The sequence below is a fragment of the Camelus dromedarius genome, chromosome 6, assembly GCF_036321535.1.
Source record: "Camelus dromedarius isolate mCamDro1 chromosome 6, mCamDro1.pat, whole genome shotgun sequence".
NCBI lineage: Eukaryota > Metazoa > Chordata > Mammalia > Artiodactyla > Camelidae > Camelus > Camelus dromedarius.
In genome coordinates, this window is record NC_087441.1 from 63,688,664 (window position 1) to 63,712,849 (window position 24,186).

A 24,186-nucleotide genomic window follows, 5' to 3' on the forward strand; every position below is an offset into this window, starting at 1 on the left:
CCGCCAGGCTGGACACCCAGGGAGGAGCTGATGCTGTGTTTGACTCCAAAAGTATCCCGCGGGCAAAATTCCCTCTCCCTTGGCAGAGGTCATTTTAAGTCTTTTCTAGTAAGGTCTTCAACTGACCGAATGAGGCCCATCCACATTATGGAAGGTAATCTGCTTTGTTCAAAGTCTACTAATTTAAATGTTAATCTCACCTAAAAATTACCTTTACAGAAACATCTAGACTAATGTTTGACCAACTATCTGGGTACCATGCCTAGCCAGGGTGGCACATAAAATTAACCATCACATTCTCCCAGACTAATGTTGAGTCTTCTTAGACTCATTATATTTCCTCCCGTGGATCTGAGTTGTTAAGAGAAGCTGCATTCTTAACATACAGCTTCTTGGGCTTCTCCTCATTGACTAATATGTACTCTGATTCTCAAAAGCTAAAATTGTATATTGTATTGTTAATTAAGATTATTCTCCCAAATACTGGAGTGTTTACTTATAAAGAATTAATTCTAATTTAAATTCCCTAGAGATATTGTTTAAATATGGTTTCACTTTAAAAAGTTTCTAACAGTGATTGATTTAATGACAATAATTTAATGTTTAAACCTAGTTTTAGATATTGTCAGACAACATTGTCAAACAACTCAGTTCTGGAAGGTCCTCTCTCTCTTTTTTCTTCCCAGCTCTGCCACTTCTACAGAATCTTTTTGCTGATTCTCTGTGTTCATGATTTCTTCTCCCCTTCCTTTCTTTAACAAATTTACTGAGTGTCCACTGCACGCCAGGCATTTTACTAATCTGAGTATAGGTAAATAAAAGTTGTATTTTCTACCTTTGTGGAGTTTACAAGTATAGAGTATCTCACAGATACTGCAGGTTTGGTTCCAGACAACCACAAGAAATTGAATATTGCAATAAAGTGAATCACAAATTTTTTTGGTTTCCCTGTGCATATAAAAGTTAGGTTTACACTGTACTGTAGTCTGTTAAGTTGTGCAACACCATTATGTCTAAAAAGCCAATGTACATACCTTAATTTAAAAATACTTTATTGTTAAAAAACTTTTAACTGTTGTCTGAGCCTTCCATGAGTTGTAGTCTTTTTGCAATAGTAACATCAAAGATCACTGATCACAGATCACCGTAACAAATAGAATAATAATGAAAAAGTTCAAAATATTGGGAGAAATACCCATATGTGACTCAGAGACACAAAATGAGCAAATGCTACTGGAAAAATGGCACCAAGGGACTCATTCAATGAAGAATTACCACAAGCCTTCCATTTGTAAAAAATGCAGTATCTGCAAAACACAGTAAAATGCGGCATGCCTTTGATCTTTGGGTGAACAAAGAAAGACGTGAGCACAGCTTGTGTTATGAAAGAAGTGAACAGAGGGCAGAGATAAAGACTAACAGGGAGACCTCCTTTCGTGGTGTAGTCAGGGATGGTCTCTGAGGAGACAGTGTTTAAGCTGATACATGAAGGATGAGGAGTTTGCTTGTGAAAACCAGAAAAAAAGCATTTGAGTTGAAGGAAATTGTGTCTTCAGAGGTCTGAAAGTGGTGAGGGTGGCGTGAGATGAGGTTGACCTAGGAAGGAGTCACATGCTGGCCTTGTGGGTCATGGTAGAGTTTCATTGTTATTCTCCATCCATTTGGGGGGCCATTGAGGTATTTGAAGCAGAGGAATGATGGTATCCAATGAAAGATTTAACAGATGATTCTGGCCACTATATGGTTAAAAGATTGGAAATAAGGGACTAGAATGGAACTGGGAGGACCAGTAAGGAGACTGTTGGAATTTTGACTTCCCCTCCATCAATCCTGATTTCTTTGAGTGGACTCGATCCCCTTAGGATGTGGAGCGAGGAGATCAAGCAAGGCTGTAAGCTAACACAGTTGCCAACAGTGGTAACCAATTCACATGGGAGTAACTGCACATTCTCCTAGTCCTGCAGTGACGGGTGTATGTAGGTGCAGTGATGCAGATATACAAGACCAAGTTTGTTTGCACTGACCCAAAAAACATTAGCAAGAGAGAAGATATGTTGTACATAAGAATTCCTCAGGCTTGCAGGCTTAGTACAGCTGATTGTATTTATAACCCAAGTCAGTTCTTCTATGATCTTATCCGCTGTTCACTGCACTAATCCATCCTCAACCAACTCTTTCTTCCCCCTCAGGGAAGAGCCAGCTAGACATTGTCGTTACATACCGTTCCTTTCTGTACACCTCTTTGTTATCAGAATGAGTGTTGGGGTGGAGCTCTGTAACTGCCTGCATGGCTCAGTCTCGCCTGAGCCTTCTGCTGCACAGAGGTGGACTCCAGCTGTGTTCTTGGCTCATCTCAACCTTGTGGTTGCAAGAATGTAAGCACTCTGCCTTTTTTTCCTTATCTCACACATGCCTCTCCATTTCCCCTATGAATTCATTGGCTTAATTAACATTTTATTTCCATGAACTAAACCTAATCCGTTTCCCCTCCTCAGTATATTTCCTTCTTAATCTACAACTAAGTGTCGTGAGCCTCTCCACCCACTCAGATGTCCGAGCTTTCCAGTGTTTTCTTCTGGGTCCTGTTTTCTTTTTATTCTGTTATTCCCCAGCCTAGCTTCCCAGTCCCCCAGATTTCTTCACATTTGTAAGATGCAGTGCCATCCACTCAGTCACCTAAGTCAGACACCTTGGAGATATTCAGGATTCTAACCCTCTTCCTTTCCCTGTTTGAGCCTCGTCAGTCTTACCTCTTAATTATCTGTTGAATCTCTCCTGTCCATTCAATCCCATTGCCAATCTTTTAGATTAGGCCCATCTCATTTCAAAAGGGAGTGAGTTTTCAAAAAGGGATGCCTAACTATGTCACTTCCCTGACTCAAATCATCAAATGACTCCCCAGACTTCTTAGTGTGGCATTCAGGGATTTTTTGCCTACCTCTCTGTCTTCATGATTACCCCCTTCCTCTTCTTCGCACCTGGTTCTCCACCCCAAACTGAGTGCCCCCTGAATTCCTGGGTGCCATCATAGTCTGTATCACACTGACATATAGTAACTGGCTTTCTTTTCTGTCTGTCTGATTGGATTTTTTTCCTATAGGGTAGCAACTCTGTATCCTTCACCTCTACCCAGAACCTGGTGGAACTAGCAGTCTTTACTGAGAGGATATTTAGGTAATAGATCATGAATAAATGTTGCCAGCCTAGCCTGTGCTTTGGACCGAGAGAGGCTTGATATAAGTCTCTTTATTGCTTCTAATTACTATGTGGTGTCTTGGGTCTGTAACATAAATTCTCTGATCTTTAGCTTCCTCATCTGTAACATGAGCATTGTTATTATGTTTAAATAAGATGATCTTTCTTAATAACTATCTTTTGACAGGAGATGTACAGTAGGAATTTTAAAAAGTAACTTATCTGAAATTCAAATGCAGTTACAGTTCTCAAATACCCACTTCTGAGCTTATGAAGCAGAAATTTTCTGTTTTTCTATATGGAAATTTAGTTGAACACTAACAACAGTAGTTATAACTAAAACATAATTAGTTAAGATGTTGTAAAATGAACTTAGTGAAATATAAGAACAGAAAAGGATGGGTTTCATATGAATCATCAACTCGAACTATTTTTGGGATCAGAAAGGTTCAAAAAAACTGTACGCAGATAAAAATTGTGTATTATAACTAATGAAGATAATTCTAAGGCACTTGCAAATCAAGACTCGTAAAAAATTACCCAAAACATGGGTCTATAAGTATTTGTAGAACACAAAGGAAGTTTATATGTTATTTTGCCTTATGGCCAGTTTATATGGTACAAGTATTTCTGAAAACAGATGGAAAGTGTTAAGTACAAGCAATAATTTAAACTCCGTAAAGTTTCTCAAGGAAACACTCACCCAGAAAAAAACCTATCGGTGATGGGGAGTTCTCTCTCTCTCTCACATGAAAAGATGAGCTCGTTAATTTTTCCAGTAAGACACATGAGATACTGACATTGCATACTTCTTTTTGCAAAGATTATTTCTATACCAAATTTAGCTTCTAATTTATTGTCTTGTAGTTATAAGACATTCCTAACATGTGACTTAAAGTCTTGGACATGGTAATGTGGTTTCTTTTTCCTTTATTACCCTTCATTATTTCTCATGTAACAGAATAGAGCACAAAGTTCACTAAATAATGGGAAAGGTTGTACTAATGAAACACAGTTTATTAGTAGTATAAATAAGGAAGTAACTTGAACACTGTGTATATTAAAGTATGTAACACTGACATGAGCAATCCTAAAGAATATATATACAGGACTGCTTTCTTCTTGCTTTTTTTTAGGAAGAGATACATGCCCCCCCCCCAAATAAAAAATTCAGAATAATTTCAGAGGATGATCATCACTCTTTACCCAGAGAAAACCACCAGTGACTATGGTGGGAAGAATTCCTTGTGGTTGGAAAACAGATGAATAAGTTGCACAAAGTCTCATTTATGTATTAAGCTGGTTGAGTCAGTTTAAGAAAACTTTCACATATGTATGAAGGATTTCTATTGTGCAAGTGTCTGCTGACTGCCACCTTGAGTTGATATAAAACCTTCCCTCCACTCAGATGCCCTCAGTCAATAGACAAATGATGACTGAGCAGAAACTATACCTCCCAGTTTGATACTTTAACAATACAGCAAGCTGTTAGCAGTGAAGTTTGTTTTTGATTTATTCAACTAGGTTGGCAGGTATTCATAATTTAACATGATAGTCTGTTTTTATTAGGGTCCACATGAAAAAGAAATGCCAGATAGAGAAGATTCTTATATGTCTTTTATTAAGACTCATATTGCAAACAGTATCCAATATATTGTTCAGTGTCCCTTTATATAGAGACCCATTTGATAAATTCCTGTCAAAATTGAAAAACTGCCTTTTTTTTTCTTTCCCAGATACAGCAGTATGCTTCCTTAGATTTGAGAACTAACTCTGCTTTCACTCTTGGGCTTTGGCTGTATTTGCACTCAGCTGTGGTTGTTTTCTTTAGATGGTCTTTTTCCTGCCCCCCACCCCGCAATTGTTATTAATTCTCTGTAGTAAATATGTCTTGCAGACCCAGGTTTTAGGTAGTCATTAGCCCTCGAGTTCTTCCCAGGCTAAGTGAAAAGCCCAAGTCCTCTAAAAAAAAAAAAAAAAAAATAGCATCTTCTCGGGTAGGATTCCACACCTTCTTCCCTCTCCAGGACGGGGTGGCTTCCTGCACCCCAGAGAAAACAGTAAAGCCTGCCAGTCTTCTGGATCTCTGTGTTTACTCTCATTTTTCTATGATTTGCATGATTTCATGATTTTCCTGAATCTGTAACTTATCTTGGTTACTGCCTCAAACCTTTACGAATGTAATGAAAACACTTTATCAGTATATTGATTCTGCTTTATTTTTTGTTTAAAAGGAGAAGAAAACAAGAACAGAAACTAAAACTGTCATTTCAGTCATTGTTTTGTTTTAATACTTTTTGAGCACCAATCTCTGTTTTCCCAGCAATGAACATGTGAAATTAGTTAATTAGCAAAATCTTCAGGGAGCCTAATGGCTGAGATCTGAAAGGCTTCATACATTTTCTTTCAAGTGATTTGATTCTTCACCAACCTGTTGACTCTCCCTTTTGAACTACTTTGTTAAGTATTTGGGAGCTTAAAAGATTAAATGCTTTTGATTGTTGCCAAACATTAGGATAAATTTAAATATTTCTAATAACTGTACTCTCAAAGATGCAATTGCAGGCTTTAGAATAACTGGTAATTTCATCAGTGCCAAATGATTTTCTTTTCCCTTTCTAAAGAAACATTCTTGATAGGAGTGTAATTTGTTCTTTTCCTTCATGTTGTATTATAAATGTGCCACCGTGTAACAGTGCACCATTGAGAGAGTTCTGTAGCTATTCACAGGGTATGGGAAACACAAATCCTTAATTTAATGAGAACAGTCTAGAAATACTAAAAAATAACTTTCAAGATTCATGTTTCATTAAATACAGCGAAAACTCTACTTCTTGGGTTCTAAAATCATTGGCAGTCCCTTACTGAAGTACACGCATTCTTGGTATGCTACTCAGCTGATTTGTTTAAGAATTTTGCTCAATTCTGTGGCCAGTCACATTCAGGAATAACTGTTACTTACACTGAACTTTTGCATCATACGGGAAACTAAGATGGCACGTCTGTCAACATCAGTAAAAACTCAAGAGTATGTTTATTATTGTAGGTCAGTGATCATCATACTATTTTGCCTGCAACCCTTTAAGAGAATTTTGAAAAACTGCACCCTTTGCCCTTTCTAACTTGACATCTAGAAACTTTCATCGTAAGTTTGAGTAGTTGCAAGGAGTGTAGTTTCTAAAATATTTAAATTATTGACATATCAAAGTAAAACTGTTGTGTCATTTATTTTAATGACTCCAAAGGAATACAATCTTATATATTCCATCATCCTTTTAAAATATGCAAAAAACAAATGCTTCTTTAACAGAAATATTGTCATGTTCCTTTATCTTCTTGAATTTATATTTTTATTCCACTGCTCTTGATGATTTTATCCTAATGTAATACATTTTAAGGCTTGAAGGTCTTTTACTGATTAAATATTATACTTCTATGCAACAAAACTATGTGTATAAAGTGACATTAATATTTTTATTCCCTGTAATTAAGGCTCCAGCCATTAAAAATATCTGTCATTAGGGTTATGACTAGCATACAATTGATCAAACAGCAGATATGTGTTGAATTTTGATTAACACAAAAACAGTTTTATTGGAAATGGATCATTTAATGAAGTGGAGGTTTTGTTTTCCTCCCACTTTGTGTGTGTCTAGATGTATGTTATCTACAGGTAGAAGACAATGTTTAGGATCAGTTTCATTCCTGTTTTCTATGCTTGTACATACAGGTGCAGCAAACCCTTACTCAAGCAAATAAGTAGATGGGATAGGAAATAATTTTGTTATAACAGTATTACTTAATTCTTTGAACTCTTTCCAAGTTATGTGTCAAAAATCACGTAGACATATGTCATGAAAACTTACTTTCATTGATCCACCAAATGACAACTGTTACATCCTTCTTCAGCATTTTTCACAAATGTTGAAAGCAAAGAATTAGAAACCACTTGCATTGCAAAAGGTTTTGTTATCCCATGGTTAGAGTTATAACTTTTTTGATTTCTAAGAAGTATCCTGAAAAGTTGTTACCAGGACTTTTCAGATAGCCAGTAATGCCCATTCACTTAAAGGCATTTTATTTAACCTGATATACTCAGAAAGAATTGGGCAAATTGTAATATTAATCTCAGTATATCTTGTACAGTACAGACTTTTTCAATAGGAAATGTGTTTATCTTACACTTTTGTTACAACTTGGAAGTTGCATATTTAGCTCATTTACTTAATGGAAAATAAACAGTCCTTTTTATCAAGTCTTTCAGCCAAAAGACTTTCTGCCAGTTCAAATGGATGTGTTAATATTTAGAATATTAAAAATACCACTGAGAAATAATCTAGAGAACACATACTACATGGTTGATTATTAAAATTCATAATGCCAAGATTAAAATGGTACAGTTCAATTAAATTTATTTATCCATTAGAAACAAGTTATAAAACAAAGTAATTGTATCTCATTAATTGATTTATTATGAAGCAATATAGTATGTAGCTAAAATTACAAATTTTTCTAAAGTAAAGAGTATGAAACAAGACATGATATTACTTTGGTAAGAATGTATGTATGCCTATATTAAATTCTGGCATTGGACCTTTAGAAACAATTAGGTAAGAAATGTATGTAAGTAATAAAAAATAAATTCATTAATTTTGTTAGACATAATGGTCAAACTTACTGCATATTTAGTGAAATATAAAAATACATGTTGCTAAAAACAAATTGAGGTGGTGGATAATAATTTTGCCTTTTAGACAAAGATGTAGAAAAATACGAAACATTCCATAAAATAATAGTATTAACTATAATAGGAATAAATATTTGATAAATTTGATAAAATTATATAATATCTAATTGTATTATCACCTTTTATTTTAATGAAGTCATATTAAGTTTTTACCTGCAGATTTTATCCAGTATATCTAGAAATATTTAGTAGTTTGGAAAATATTCAGTTATATTTAAAACAATATCACTAAGCATTTACTGTTTTCAGCTGTTTGAAAATTTCTTTCCAGTAGACTTTTTTTCTTAATTGAAGTTTACAATGTGTCAATTTATGGTCTATAGCATAGTAGTTCAGTCATACATACACATACATATATTCGTTTTCGTACTCTTTTTCATTATAGGTTACTACAAGATATTGAATAGAATTCCGTGTGCTGTATGGTATAAACTTGTTGTTTATCTATTTTATATATAGTAGTTAGTATCTGCAAATCTCGAAGACATATTCTAACTATTGAGAATGACAGAAATGTATGCTTTTCATTAAATACGTGAAAGGAAAAAGGCCATTTTCAATGTGTAGTTCTTTGGCTTTAATTGTTTGGGTGTCTCCGTCAAGACTAAAGTCACCTCCCACTGATCCACACTTTATTGTATCTAAATTCAGAACCAGAACACCCTCGTTCCATTGCCATAGTTCACTTTTAACAGGAATATGTGAAAAATAGGGTAAGACAGGCCTCATCAGAGCCAATAAAATCCCAAAGATTTTGCACTCTAGGATAATGCATTATAGTAAAATTCAGGATAGATAGTTTCATGTCTTTTTTTTTTTCTGAGATAGAAGGTCTAGTGTGAAAGGAGAAAGGAGTGGAGAATCAGCGTAAATTTGTCTTTGGAGAACCACACCAGGTCTTAATAGATCAATTTTAGGAAAAAGAAGCATGGAAAGTAAATACCTGGAAATTGATTCTCTTAAAAATATTCATGCATTTGTACCCCTTGGAAAGTCTAAACCATACCTGTTGGTTTTAGGGCTCAAAGAGCAAGTGTTCTAAGAGATAGGAAGTGGAACTGCTGGTTTCTTAAGAATTGGTTGGAAATTATCAGTGTTACTTCTGCCATATTGGTCAGCACAGTTACAGAGGCCCTCCGGAATCAAGGGGGAAGCTTAGATCAGAGTGTCGAAGAATTTGTAGCCATCTTTAATCTGCCTCAGCTGCCATGCTAAACATTGTGTTGGGTCACGGTAGTAAAATAATGAACAGAACAGATATTACTACGGTTTGCATCTTGAAGCATGTGGTCTAATGGAGGAGAAAAAATAACCAATTGTAGCACTGTGTGATAAACACTATGGTAGGAGAGTAGAAGCTGCTTTGGAATCGTAGGAGGGGCCCCTGACGCAGACAGAAGTGGGATTTAGGCGCAACTCCCCAGAGGGAATAGCCTGAGAACCCTATTAGGAATCAGGTTAACACTGTCTCATTTTGTTCTATAATTTCCCCAAAGCCTTATTGATGTGATAGCACCCCCGCTTCTGCTTTTTGAGGGCATATTTCTCATTTGTGCTTGACTTCCAGGAAATGTGACAGATTTCTAGTGATAATATAAATAAGAATTTGTGGAGGGATGGTCTAAACCTGAGGGAAAATGGACATTATTTAGTTTACTGAATAGTATTAGGGGGATCAGTTTCTTAGGCCCCAGCGGTGACCCACCTCCTCTGGAAAATTCTTTTGTCAAGTGGCCTCACATCAAAGGAATTTGCTTGAACTGTGTTTGGCAGTATACCAAGTCGGCCCATGTGGCTTTTATTTTTCTACTGATGAATTTTCTGTCTCTGAAGAAAAAAAAAAAAGACTACCTAGGGACAATACCTGTACACAGCAGTTTTTTTCTTTTGGGTTAATAAAGTCCTGTTGTTATAATTCTCAGCATATGTGCATACATTTTGGTCAGTTTTCTTCAGTATTAGAAAAGGAACTGGGACTAACTGGTTGAATAATCTGATGACTAGTTTGGGGTTTACATAACTCTTCTGCAAGAATACAAACTTCCAAAGTAAAGATTAGCAAAAGGAGAGACTCCTGGATAAAGGCCCAGAGTTAAGGCTGTGGGATTTATTTTATTAGCCGTTTGAAAGGAACCTGAAAGCAAAGTTTCATCTAAGAAGCTCTTGCTATCCAAGAATGCTGTTTATCAGAGAAATGAGAACGAAAGAATTAGGATAAACTTCAGTCAGTTTATAGCAACAACAGCATGATTAATGGAAGTTGTTAACATTCATGTCCAGATTCCCTAAAAATTTTGAACATGAGATGAGTGGGTAAATTTCATGTAAATATGGGGACAGATCTGAATGGTCTGAGTAAAGCATTATATGAATGTATAGAAATAATTGAATTCTTCTGTGTCCTTAGTGCCTTAGACTTCTTGCCTCAGAAGCAGGGGCATTACTCTAGTGCACTTCCATCATTGAGTGTCTCTGTTATTTCCGCTCTGAGATGCCATAGCATAGTCAGTTTATATTGGCTGCAGACAGAACCCTCATTCCACAGACATCAAGTAATTGAGGGATTTTTGTCCTTTCATTGCCAATGAATGTTTGATAGGATCTATGTATTTTCCCATAACAGAAGAAAAGTGCTCCCCACCCCCTTTACTTCATTGCTGTTATTTGTAATTTTGGCAGGGAACCTGAGATACCAGCTTAGATGTGAGTCTAAGTAATTTTTCTGCTCTGATAGAATTTTCTAATTCAAGCAGAATGAGTCAGATGGACGCTTGGCAAGTTAGTTGGTAATAACACAATTGTTTTTGTGTGTATAGGAGCCTGCCGTTCTATGGCTGTTTCTCCATGTTTGTCTATTCTCACTTTAGCTTCTGCTTCATAGCTCTGGGTATTTCTTATTTTCCTCACTATCATGTCATATTTGAAGAATTTTAGACTATTCTATCAGATATTTTGTTGTCTCTGCTTTCTTTCCTAAAAGGGAGTTTAGAAGAAGCAAATAACACCTAAGGGATTGAACACAAGGTAGGTAAGGTTGCCTTTTATTTCTTGCAAAGTTTAACTGTAGAATGCTCTGTACCTTTTCCTCTCAACCACATAGTGTCTTGGAATAATAGCAGTACAGACCGAGAAAGACCTGGACATGTCAGCTGCTTCATTTCCTTAATTTCTAATATCACAGAAAACTTTAAACACATCTGTGATCTTCTTAACCTGAGTCACTTACATTTCATCTAAGATTTTATTCTTGCTTAAAGTTTTAAAAATAAGAGTTCTCATACTCTTTGTAATAATCTGATAAGTATTTTAAACTGTTGTCTTTCTTTATGTCTTCTCTACTATATCCTTTTAAAACTTTTCCGTTAGAGGTTTCCTTTTAAAACATTGAATCACCTTTGCTGTCCTTATAAGATCCTTTAAAAATTTCTCTATAATCCCTTTAAATCTTCTTAATCTGATTAAAAATATATAGGAATTTGATATAATGACTGCCAGGTTTTGATCTGAGAAAACATATTCCTTCCTCTCAGATTATTATTAAAAAAAAAACATTGTTTTCTATGGCTTTCATTTTTTTAATTTCTTCTTTGATTTCATTGTTGACCCATTGTTTTTTTTTTTAGTAGCATATGGCTTTCATTTCTAATAGTAGTAGATATTCTTGCTCTTTCCTGGTATGACATTTGCAATAAATGAGAACATCCTTTCTCCGGATATTAAGAGTTCAACTCTTTGTCACTGAGTGTGCAGTCAGCATAGGAGATGTTTGTCTTGTTCCTATAAGGTATAGATAGTTCAGGATAAGGCCAAAATACGTATATTGCCTAAATAATAGAGAATAGGGAACTTACATTTTCTGAAACAACCAAAACAGTATCATCTATATAAAGAGTGCTGCCAGTTCAGATCAGTTGGTATGACCTGTGTAGAAGAACCAATGATATTTTAAAAAAATATCTTTGTTCATAAGGAATGTGTAATGATCGACATATTATCCATTTGTACTGATGAGCTGAACAAAAGGAGAAGTAGTCTGTTTTGCTTGATGAAACAGTCTTAAAAATTATCACCAATTGTGGTTAATACTTGTAACAATAATAATCAACGTTTTCTTCTTAGAAAATAGAAGGGTTATTTTTCTACTAGTCACTCAAAAACAGAAGATATTATCTCCAGCTTAGGAACAAAAGTATTTTTATTATGTGATAGCAGACTTTGCATTTACGTAAAAAGGGAAAGCAAGGTTATTGACTTGCTGGAAAAGCTGAGGAATTGCTTTAAAATAATTTAATCAGCCAAAACTCTAAATGAAGGATTATTTTTTAAAGTATGAAACAATCATATCTCAGTTCACTTCAGTAGATATTTAGAGTGCCTACAGTATGTTTGGTGTCAGGGATAGAAATGAAATTTCTAGTGACATCTTCTCTTTGGGGTGCCAACAGTTCAATAGGTCTGTGATTTTTTACTCATCATCCCTCGTTTCTCTTCAAGTAATGACCCACCTGACCTGATTCTTTGTTTTCCTACATGAATATTCATAGCAGCATTATTTACATTAGCCAGTAGGTAGAAACAAAATGTCCATCAGCTGATGAATGAATAAATGAACTGTGGCATATGCATACAATGGAATATTATCCAGCTGTTAAACTTGATTCTTAACTATGTGCCTGCAACTAGCAGGAAGAGGGGGGAAAAGTCAGAGGAGAAAATTCTATAAAGCATACATCTGTTTTTATTTTTTTTAAGTCTATTTTCTTTGAACAGAGAATTTCTCCATTCAGTCTTGTAGTTCTGCTGGTAGCTAGTATATATGGCAGAGGAAAAGGAAACTGAGGTTGGAAAATCCTTTCTATTGCCATCTCAGGATTGGGAAAGACACCATCATAGTTGCAGAGACTATCGAGACACGGCTGACGGATCATCCTAGACCAAATCATCTTTCTTATTTGTAAGTTACTGAGACTAGAAATGTTAACTCACTGGTCTCAGGTTTTGTAGCTGTGACTAAAATTCCTGTTCCCATTCAGTGCTCTGCTATCGTATGAAGCCAAAAAGTATGTGTATGGCCCACTCATTAAACTGCTATGTGCATTAGTTACATAAACTGTGAGATCAACATATATAGCTTTATTGTATTTTAATTCACTAGATAATATTTAATGCCTTTGAAATTGGAGAACTAACTACAACTAAAATTGGAAATGTATAAAGGCCAGAAAAATAACAGAATTAATATATTCTGTCAGTATTAATAAATATTGCTAATTTAAAGCACATGGAAATAAAGATCTAAGCTTATTAATGTGTGTACAAATCATTAAAATATGACTTTTATGCCATAGTTTTACCACTTTAGAGATTCATTCCCTGGCAAGGAAAGAGTGTCAAGGCAAGAGAATGTCACAGAAAGGACCATTAGTTCCCAAAAAGTCATCAAATAATCCACATCTCTACACCCTCTTGTCCACTCCACTTCTACACCTTCTTGTTTGGCAATTGATTTACTCCCCCAATCCTCAGCCCTCCTACTTTGATCATTAGTTCATAGTGTTTCTCTCTTATCATGACGTGTGTTCAGACTGGCTCCAGACCTCTGACCTGTGAATAGGAAGCCCTGACTGCTCATGGCCTGGCCACCTGGCTCTACCTCATCTGCTCTCTCACTGGTCAGCTGGGTGTCGACTCACATGGTTTACAGAGTCATTCGTCCTAGTGATGAGAAGGAGTTTATGTCCTCTAGGAGTGCTCTAGGTCTCATAAGATCAGAGTTTTTGTTCTACTTCTGCCACTAAGCAGCTCTCCAAGCTTGAAAAAGAAATCACTCATCTTCCTTCTCCTCAAAGAGAACTATATTTGCTTTACTTCACTCTTTTCTTAAAGATATGAAATAAAATCTTTTTTTTTTGAAAAAGTCAAATATTATGAAAATTTCAAAGACTAATTATAAACACCCGTATGTCCATCATCTAGAACTGACATTTGTTAACATTGTGTCCCATTTGATTTTTTTAAATTAGCGGTAACATTGACGGCCTCTTTAGCCTCCAGGATTACTCCTATTACCCTCACCCCCTCCTCAAGGCAGTTATTTATTCATTCCCCACTGATGGCGTGAAATCAAACATCTTAAAATATCTATACTAGAGCATTAGATTAGATGAACAGTAAGTTATAATAATACAGTTGTTTTTATTACTCAACCAAGCTGCAAAAAAGAAATTCTTTTTTTCCCCAGTGTATAGTTCTTTTTTCTGTCTAAATGTTCCCGTTTTCTCACATAATATTTTGGGCCATTACCACACTGTATCTGTATTCTATTAAAGGAATGCTTTCTTTGCTTTCTTTTGGAATTCTAAAAATTGAATTGTAGTAAGTTGCATGCTACCACCACTTGTAAGAGTATTGCTAATCATAGTAGTCACTTTTGATTTCTGGAAACTGCAGCCATCTATGCTAAATAGTGTTATGCATTGGTAATTAGGTCATGGAAGTGACAACAGAGCTATTTAGCAATACATGGGTAGTCCTCTTGTATTTTCCCTAACGTCTAGCACTGTGTCATGTCTTTCATAAAATAAGTCTGAATATATGATAAATGATGGAATGAGCACCTGAATTTCTACCAGTGTTGTATTACTTTATAACAAATTAATTACACAACTTAGCTGCTTAACGCAACATCCATTTATTAGCTCGCAGTTCTGAAATCTGGCGTGGTGTGGTTGGTTTTATGTTTTGGATATCACAAGGCTAAAATCAAGGGGTCACCCAGACTGAGTACTTATCTGGGGGTGTGCAGAAAAATCTACTTCCAACTTAATCTTGGCAGAAGTCAGTTCCTTGCAATAGTAGGACTGAGGTTCCCGTTTCCTTGCTGGCCCTCAGCTGGGGACTGCTCTCAGCTGTTAGAAGTAGCCGTTATTCCTTGCTACTTGGTGTCCTCTAAGTTCTCAGCAGCACTTGGAATCCTTCTCACTTTTTTTTTTATTTAATTTAATTAAAAAAATATTTTCATTATTTTTAAATATATTTTTATTGAAGTATAGTCAGTTTACAATGTGTCAATGTCAGACATAGAAAACAAATTTATGGTTGCTGGGGGAGCTGAAGATTTGCAGATACTGACTACTATATATAAAATAGGTAAACAACACGTTTACACTGTGTAGCACAGGGAACTCTATTCAGCATCTTGTAGTAACCATCTCACGCTCTGAACCTCTGACTTCCCCTTCTGTGACCAGCTGGAGAAATTCTCTGTCACCTTCCACTGGCCCCTCCACCTTCCCTTGAGTCTCTCCCAAACTACAGGTTCTGTCTCATCCTAGTTTTGTTTCTAAGCTCCACCAGAATGAATCCTGAAGCACTTAAACCACCTTATTTACCTTTCTTCAAAGCTGATGTGACCTGTCATTTGTTTATTCTTCCTCAGACCGCATGGCTCTGAAGCTGTCAGTTGTTTCTCTCATTATTTCCTAAGTCCTTTGCCATCTTGAAAATCGGTTGCCGCCATGTTAACACTAAGATCTCAGATTGCTGATCTCTTAGCCCCAAGTGCTCCAAGTCCTACAACTGGGCATTGGCTCTGGTTCTTGTGTACTTTTCCAGGGGCCTCCCCCATAATGTTTGATTTCTTCCATCTTTTCTTTGACCTTGTCATTTTCAGGGGACCCCCAGAATTGTATACATTGACCACATAGTACCTGAGTGTTCTTTATCCCAGATTTTTTGCTCTAGTGTTTTACCCACCATTGGGTTAGCTAGTGCCATAATCATATCTGAACTGCCTTCCTTTCTCTCTGCTTATTATATTCTGTCACTCCCCGTTTCCTTCTTTTTTTTTTTTCCTGTAAGAAATGCAGATTTCCTGACTTCAAGAGTTCATAATCTAGTAGAACGGACATATAAGAAAGTGAAAAATTACATGACAATATGGTAAGTTTTATGTTACAGAAAAGCAGCAAGAGTCTGTGGGATTACAGAGACATTCCAGCTCAGCTTGAACGTTGGTCAGGAAACATTTCCAACAGGCGGTAACACTTGCACTGTCTCCGATAAGCAAGTAGGCGTTGGCCTAGCAAGGAAGAGGGGCTGGAGGGGCTGGAGGGATGCCTAAATGGATCCTTAAAAGACCATCCAGAGTTGGAAGCTAGATAGTTCTCAGGCTGAACGGTTGATCAGATGCCAAGAGCAAGGATGGGACCGAAAATGAGAGCTAAAGCCAAAAGATCAGATATTCAGCAGGAGCTGAGGCAGAGTGAGCCTTGACAATGAGGAGGAGCAAAGCAGAGTCCATAGACCTTCCCCGTGCATGAGAGCGAAAAAGAGAACTCTTTCTGAGCCTGGGGAGTGCCAGCATTCAAGGGTTAAGGAGAAACAGGAGCCTGTAAATGTGACCAGGAAGTGGGCAAAGAGTCACAGCATGAGGACAAACTGGGCTCGAGGACGGAGATCCTGACACGTTATTCAACGATGAATCAGGAATAATGAAAGGAAGTTTATAGATGGATAGCTAGAAAGGGAAAGTCTCTATTTTGTCTTTGGAGTAAAAGACTGTGTGTGAATCTGATGAGAGGGTAGAAGAGATGGAGAAATAGGAAGTAGCTCTCTTTGAGAGTCAAAGAACAGGCAATAGAAGGTCTGGAGGGAGTCGTGGTGCCTTGTGAGGACCTCCCTGACGCTGGAGAGGCCACGAGTGTTTGATGGATCTAACCCACGTGGTTGAGTGCCTGTGTCCAGCGTCGTTCTGCAGTAGGGCCTGAGGAAGAGAGAAGGCAGATGGATTGATTTATTTAGATTTGGGGGTTTTCTGCAAGGGTGTGATGGAAAGAGAAAAACACAAGGGAGTTAAGAATGGTTGGCAGAATGGATAAAATCTAACTGAATACAGAAGGAAGTTCAATCAGGATAGACTGATAATTTGGAGGGAAAAAAAATAAAAGCAGGTGCCAAAAGTCAGGAGACATTCACGAGGTCAAAGTGTGGTATGTGGAAAAGTATGACGTGGGTCATTAGATCCTCACGTCACAGACTAGACTAAAATCTTAGATGGGTTTAAAGAACTGGGTCAAACCTAGGAAAAAAAAGAGAGACATGATTGATGAGGAAGGACTTTGTATACTTAAAAGAAAGGTTAAGAAATCTGAAAGGAGAAACATCAGTTTGTTTTACTATATATAAATGGAAAACAACAACAAACAGAAAGTGAGAGAGAAAATCAGGAAACAAATTTCTACAAGAATGCTAAGCAAAGGGACAAAAACCCTTAATCTGTAAAGATGGGATCTAGGTTGGTACTTCTTCAGCAGCCGTGGGTGATGATAGCTTCTTTTTGCACGTCCAGCACCAGTTTCCTCAAGTTCCTCAGAGGTAACAGCAGCTGTCAGGCTGCACCCTCTCTCTGCTTCATGCTCCTTCTGTCTCTGGATTAAAAGGGTTGGGGACCCAGCCTGGTGTGTTGGAGCCTGGGCAGGAGCCAGAACACCTGCCTAGGAGGGCAGCCTGATTCAGGTGTGAGAGCCGAGCAAGGTGAAGGGAGGACCTGGGTGGGAGGATGGTCCAGCGCTAGGTGTCAGGGCCCCAGCGGGGTGAGGCGGGCATCTGTGTAGGAAGCTAGCCCCCTACTTGAGAAATTGGGGCCTTAGCAGAGTGCGTGGGGTGTGTATGTGGGAAGAGAACAAGATTGGTGTCATGCAGGAGGACTGATCAAGTAAGTAAATATATTAGGCATAATGGGAGCTTGGTTTCTCACTAGTGGAGAAAATTATTATAAATATGAAAACTGAGAACAGTAGAAAGAACCCTGCGGTGGTGTTGGAATTGGAGGTATTAGTGTGAATTTCTGGTTTTCAATGTATAGGTAGAAAATGGATTAGCTATAGAAATACATACATAGAACTAGATGTGTGTGTATATGTATGTATGTATATATACACATACATGTAAAAAGTATGTGTGTACACACATCTGTTCTCTATTTCTGTCCTCTGAGTTGGCTTGGGAGCAGTGTCACCACTGTAACAACGAGCACACCTAGCACTCCAGATCTAAATGCCATTCTCTGCCAGAAGGAACCAGATCTCCTTAGAGAAATGGTTGATTCCAGGGCTGGGCCAGGATAAGCAAAAGATGAGCTTAGAACATCTTGTACCAGAAAGTAAGGAAGTGCTCAAAGAATGATTGGGGACGTGTCAAAGGGATGGAGAAGCCAGCTCGAAGGGGCTCCCATTGGCCAAATTTGGGACATGAATTTTAAGCATCAAATAGTGTTTGCAACAGATGAGAATCCACTGACTGAAATAATAAACATGAGCCCACATTGATATGAAATAAATTTAAACTTGAATGGAGAAACAGAATATTTACAGAGTTTTGAAGAATCTTCCCTTAAAATACTTGTTAATTACAAAGGGGAAAAAAAAAGACTATCTTGCAGTGAAGAAGCCTGTGATCAAAGTGAACACGGGACAAAGAGGGAAGTTGATAGGATGCCATGAGAAGAAGCCAGCTTCACTTCTGTCACCTTCCTGCAAAAGATGTACAGTCTGAAGCTAATCGTGAGGAAACAGCACACAAGCCCAAGTTGAGGGACAGTCTACAAACACACTGACTTGTAACTTCAAAAGTATTAAGGTCATGAAAGTCAAGGAAAGACTGAGGAAATGTTTCAGGTTGAGGAGGACCAAAGAAACATGACAGCTAAATACAACGCAGGATTTTGAACTGGACTCTTGTTTTGAAGGACATCATTGGAATGAATGGTGAAATGTGAGTGGTGTCTGAGGATTAGATGGTAGTAAGGTGTCAATATTAATTTTCTGATTATAATTATATAGGATAATTTTTTTTTTATTGCACTAGAAGTTTTGGTAATGATAAGGCATCAGGTTGGCTACTTAACTCTCAGATAGTTCAGGAGAAAACAATTCTTTGTAATATACTTAGAAGAATTCTTTTAAGCATTTACTGAAGGATATACTAATATTGATATTTGTAACATTGTCTTCCCTTGACTTCCTGGCTTCAGAAACACTGGTTGTCCTATCTGTTAGGTTGTTTTTTTCTTGAGGACTCTTGTTAATCATCCTGTTCTTCGATAGTGGGTATTAATTTGTAGTGCTTTCCCCTTAACCTTCTTTTCTTTCTCCTCTTCTACTCTTTTTTTAATTGAAGTATAGACACTCTGTGTTGTTGCATCCGTTTCTGGTGTACAGCATTTCTGCTCCTTTCAACTCTAGGCATGTGACTCCTACCTCTGCGTCTTTACCCTAGGTCTCTCCTGATCTTTAGACTTACGTTCTGCCTGAACTAAGCTCTCTTTAGTAGGTGTCTTTTCTCATCATCTCAGCCCAGATCTGCTGGTATAACCCAACTTTAGGTTAACTCCCAGGGCTTGCTAATGTATACTTAAATTTTATGCAAAATATGGGGTCTGATTTTCTTCAGCTTCTGTAATACAAGAGAAGATTATTATAGAAAATTTTAGCATTGCTGCCTCCCCTACTGGGTCAGGAGTAGGGTCATGAACCCATTTCCTTGAGAAAATAGAAGTCTGGTAAAAACAGAAAGTTGCATGTTAGAAAATGAACTCTATTTTGATATGAAATAAATTTCACTAGGGATGTTATCTGAGACAACATGAAATAAGAAAATTATCTCATCTAACATCTATTTTGAGAGTGAAATATATATACAGTGTCAGAGGTTATGAGAAAAGTTGGAACTCAGTATATGAGAAAATGATCTACTGGGACATTTAAAAATGTCCCAGTTCTAACATGTAATAGACACAAAAGCATGAGGATTTTAATTGGCATGTTTAGTATACTTTGAATAAAGATTAAATACTTTAAACCAATTGATCAACAAGAACATGGGCCAAGAAAAGTTGTTTATTAATAAATTCCATTCATTTAAAAATATCATTGACAAATAACTTTCTTGGCTAAACTGTTCATTTTATATATACATACATACATATATATATATATATTTGAGAATTAATGTTTCATGTCCAATTCTACACCAGGAAGCATGAGTCATTCCTGTGCTGAAACACTTGGATATCATTAGATTTCTGGTCAAGGAAAGATTCCAGGAAGTATTACAAATTATCCTATCAAAATGCTTGACTTTGGTGGAACATGACAGATTGTTCATTTACTGAGTTCTCCCCAAATGTAAGCACTTTTGCCACAAATGAATGTCTGCTCAGTGCAAGAGACTACCGGTGACCAAATGGCTCTCCACTGAAGTAGTACTCAACTGTTTGTGTGGTAAACTTCGACATTTAATTGATGCAGATTTTAATACATTCATTGTCTCTCTCATTTAAAAAAAAATGATCCTGTTTCCTGAGACCACTGTTACTTGGAGAACTTTGGCTAACTAACAAGTTCCCAAGGAACATTACTTAATGGTGTATTGCCAAGAACCTCTTAGAATAATTTAGCCAAATTGCTGTCTTTAGAAAGTCCAAATATATTTCATTTAAGTTTGACAGTTATTTATTGAGATCTTGTTAATTGCACAGTTGGATATGACAGGGATCCAAAAGAAATATACAACTTATAAAGAGCTTATAATTATTTTGGAGAAACAAAATAAATTCATATTAAACAGCAAAAAAAACCCCCAGGAAGTGGTGCAGTTTAGGGCCAGCTTGGTAAATTAGTGTTTTTGTTGAGTCAGACCGTTGTCAGTAATCTGCCTGTGGCACTTACTATCATAATATAATTTTTGGTCACTTAATAAGTCAGTGTAAGCCTGGGTTTACTTCATGCTTTCTGTACTTAAATTTTTTTTGACTCCAGAAGCCTTATTTTTTCAGCCCTGAAGTCAGCACATACTGTTGGACACATTGCCTATGTTACACAGTTAGAGGCATCAGGCCTACAAATGTGGCAAATAGAGAGTCTCTGCACTTAAGGAACTTGCTGCTTTGTGTCCGTGCGTCCTGGGGCTGGTGGCAGGGAGGAGACAGACAGCAGACCTATGAGAAAATAATTAAGATGATTTCGGATACTTGTAAGTATCAGGAAGATGGTTAGGTGTTTGCACAGCTGTAATCAGAGAAGGCCTTTCGGAGGAACTTAGGTGTGGGTTGAGGCCTGAGTGATGAGAGAATTAAGTGCATAGTTAGATGTACAGTTTGGGGCTCAAGGGAGGGGTCAAGGTTGAAGATAGAAGTCTGAGAATCTTCATTGCACACCTAACACTGAAAGGCACGTCAAACATAGTTGAGATGTCGAGTATGGTGAGAGTTGAGAGTTGACCTTCGCCTTTAATCAGATGTCAGTCATCGGTGCCTTTGTTGTTTTGCGGAGAAGTGAGGGGAAAACGCCTGTTTAGTAGAATGAAGGGAGAACAGGAGGTAAGGATACAAAGGCAATAAGAAGACCCAAGTCTTCCGAGGGTTTTGCTCTGAAGGAGAGAGGGTAGAAGGGTGGTTGCTGTAAACAGTTCTTTAAGCTGTCCCCTTGTACGTGTGTGGTTCTCTGCACTCGAGTCATATTTCACAATACTAAAGCAAACCTTTTAAGTGAGGTTAAGAGGTTTACAAGTTTTTTATTTTAATTTGTGAAATTGTGTTAGGCTTTCATGGGAAATGGGGGAGCAGTCGGGGAGCAGTGTTAAAGACGACAGTTGACGGTCTAAATAACAGAATTGCTGGCAGCTGAGACCACAGATCAAAGAATCAAGTGAAACCGAACAAAAGACTCGTGTGCCTGCTTGCCTGGGGCACAGAAAGCCGGACTTTGCCAGCGGGAGTTTGCAGCTAAGGAAGGGTTTCTTGCAGGGTGCCAAGAAACGGAGTAGGAGACAAGCCCCAGATCCACTCCTGCTTGGTCCTTGAGTTAAGGGTGTTTTTTCAAAAGGGGAAGAACAAAGAGGCTGGGGTTAATCGCCCTCCTGTGACGTTTCCGAGATTCAGGATGTATCTGGTTTAGGATTCTCTGGCCAGGTGCCCCATGCCTTGGGGGTCTGTTAGCCCGTCTTGCCCTGGAGAAACAACCTGAGTTTGTTTGTTAGTAATGATATCCTTAAGAGCAGTTTTAGTGCATCAACCAGGTTATCGACAACAGCAGTGTTAGTGTGTTAGCAGTGTCATCAGAGCATCCATTTTTGTCAGCTGACCCCAGTTGATAGGTGTTCTGGGAGCACAGGATTGAGGTCAGAGGGCACAAGAAAGAGAATGAAGTTTTGGATAGAGAGATGAATCATAGACTCAGTAAGGGAACTTGGTTTTGTGGGGACTCGGTTTCAGGGTTTCACAAGTCAGTCCTGGAAGGACTGCCCGGCTCACATCCCATCACTTCAGCCCTGAAAATGCCTGTCCACACGCGCTTCATGCTGTTTTTCAAAGTGCTTTTCTGCGTATTATCTTATTTAGTGAAGACTGTAAATGAATATGAGCGGAAATGATAATGTTATCTAAATTCTCTGTGTATGAAAGTAGTGAATGTTTCTTTAGTTAAAAAATATTACTTGTTACGATCACTGTCCAGCTGGTCCGTCCCTCAGTTCACTTCTGTGGGAGGAAAGGAAGGCATGATAGAGGAGTTACTGAGTCGCCGAATATGTGAATTTAAAGACTTGGCACTGGGAATCTCTAAAGCAGAGTTTTGAGAAATTTGCCTTATTTTACAAACGGTTTTTGATTACCTGTTTTTATTGCATGCTCTGTGTACCTAATTCAGGAGTCAGTAAAGTATGGACCAAGGGCCAATCTAGTCAGCTGCCTGTATTTGTAAATAAGGTTTTATTGGCACACAGCCACACCCCCTGAAAATATTTAAGAATATGTAATAAAAGTATGAACCTACCTGTACTGTAGATGTTAATGTATGGTTTAAAATAATGTTTTCCTTACTTCTAAGTGTCCTGTCCCTTATTGTTTAAGGAAATAATTTTCACTAGTTTGATAAAGATACAGATATAGTAAGTGGGTTTGAATACTTTTTTAAATGTCCATGATAGGTTGACACATCTGCAGTGAGTTAAAATGACTTCTTTTTTTCCTGGCAGAGGTCTCTTTATTAGCATCCACGATCGAGGGCACATTGCTTCAGTCCTTAATGCATGGCCAGAGGATGTCATTAAGGTAAGTTAGTTACCACCCTTTCCACTGTGGCAAATCTGTCCTGTTTCATAGCATATGGACACGTCTCATGAGCTGTGAATACTCATGACACGAGCATTCACAGCTTTTCTAGTGAGTCACCTAATTTATATGCCTTTGATTTTGACGTAGTGGATAAATTTTATTCTGAGACCATTTAGAGACTGTTTTCCCATTATTGCTATCAAATTTCTTAGTATATCTTTATTCATTATAAGTGATGTAGATATTGAAAAATGTTGAAGTGGTGTCTGAATTTCTTTAAGCAAACTCCTTTTTCATACCTTCTGTGTGTAATCATCCACTAAGAGGAATCAAGGCAACCGAGAAAAAAAATCTGTTCATTCATTTCCTTTGTCATGGTGATGAAATTCCTCGCCCGACCTCCCTCTGGGAGTGAGCTAACGAAAACAAAATAACAATAGTATTGACGTTTGGTAGCTTTCTGAGTGAGACACTTTACCTGGATTAACTCATGCAGTGTCATGATAATTCCATGAGGAAAGGAAGGCACAGATCGGGTACATGGTGGTGCACAGTGGTAGTGGTGGTGGGAACTGAGTGCCGGCCTCCCAGCCCTCGCTCTCCAGTGTGGCGCTCGTGGTACCACCTTCCTGGTCTAGGGAACGTGAGATGTACTTACAACCTACCTCCTTGGCTCCCTTTTTCCTCTCTGTGGTATCTGGTGCCAAGCAACTTTGTGGTATCTTCAAGGACTAAGATTGAATAAAGTTATGCCTTTTTTGTGATACAAGGCACTTCAGCTCTGGTTCTGACATATGACGTCCCTTAATCATCTTTCCTGTTGAGCAGCTGTGGCTTGAACTGATGCAATCTGCTCTTTAAGGTTCACGCTAGGTAAACTTGTAAAACAACATGTTGTCCACTGTTCCCAGTCTTCCCAGCTATTTCACTCTCCCCACCTAAGTTGCTCCCTCACCGTTTCTCCCACCAAGTAGACAGCATTGTCCACAGACCCTTTTCTTAGGAACTACCCTAAGGATGTGTAAATTCTGTGAAGTATGAATGTCTGATTCTCTAAGTGGAAGGGTACTTACTTTTTTTTTTTAACCAGGACTCTAGAGATGATTTGAAGCATGAGTCAATATAGGAAATA

At 37.6% G+C, this 24,186-nt stretch overlaps 1 protein-coding gene across 1 annotated transcript in view; it reads left to right on the forward strand.

Moving 5' to 3' along the window:
* Nucleotides 1-24,186, forward strand: part of ME1 (malic enzyme 1) — a 169,837-nt gene that overhangs the window by 45,782 nt on the left and 99,869 nt on the right. The window contains exon 4 of the mRNA XM_031455990.2: nucleotides 22,976-23,051. Coding sequence (XP_031311850.2) covers nucleotides 22,976-23,051 — 76 coding nt within the window. The remainder of the gene's footprint in view (nucleotides 1-22,975; nucleotides 23,052-24,186) is intronic.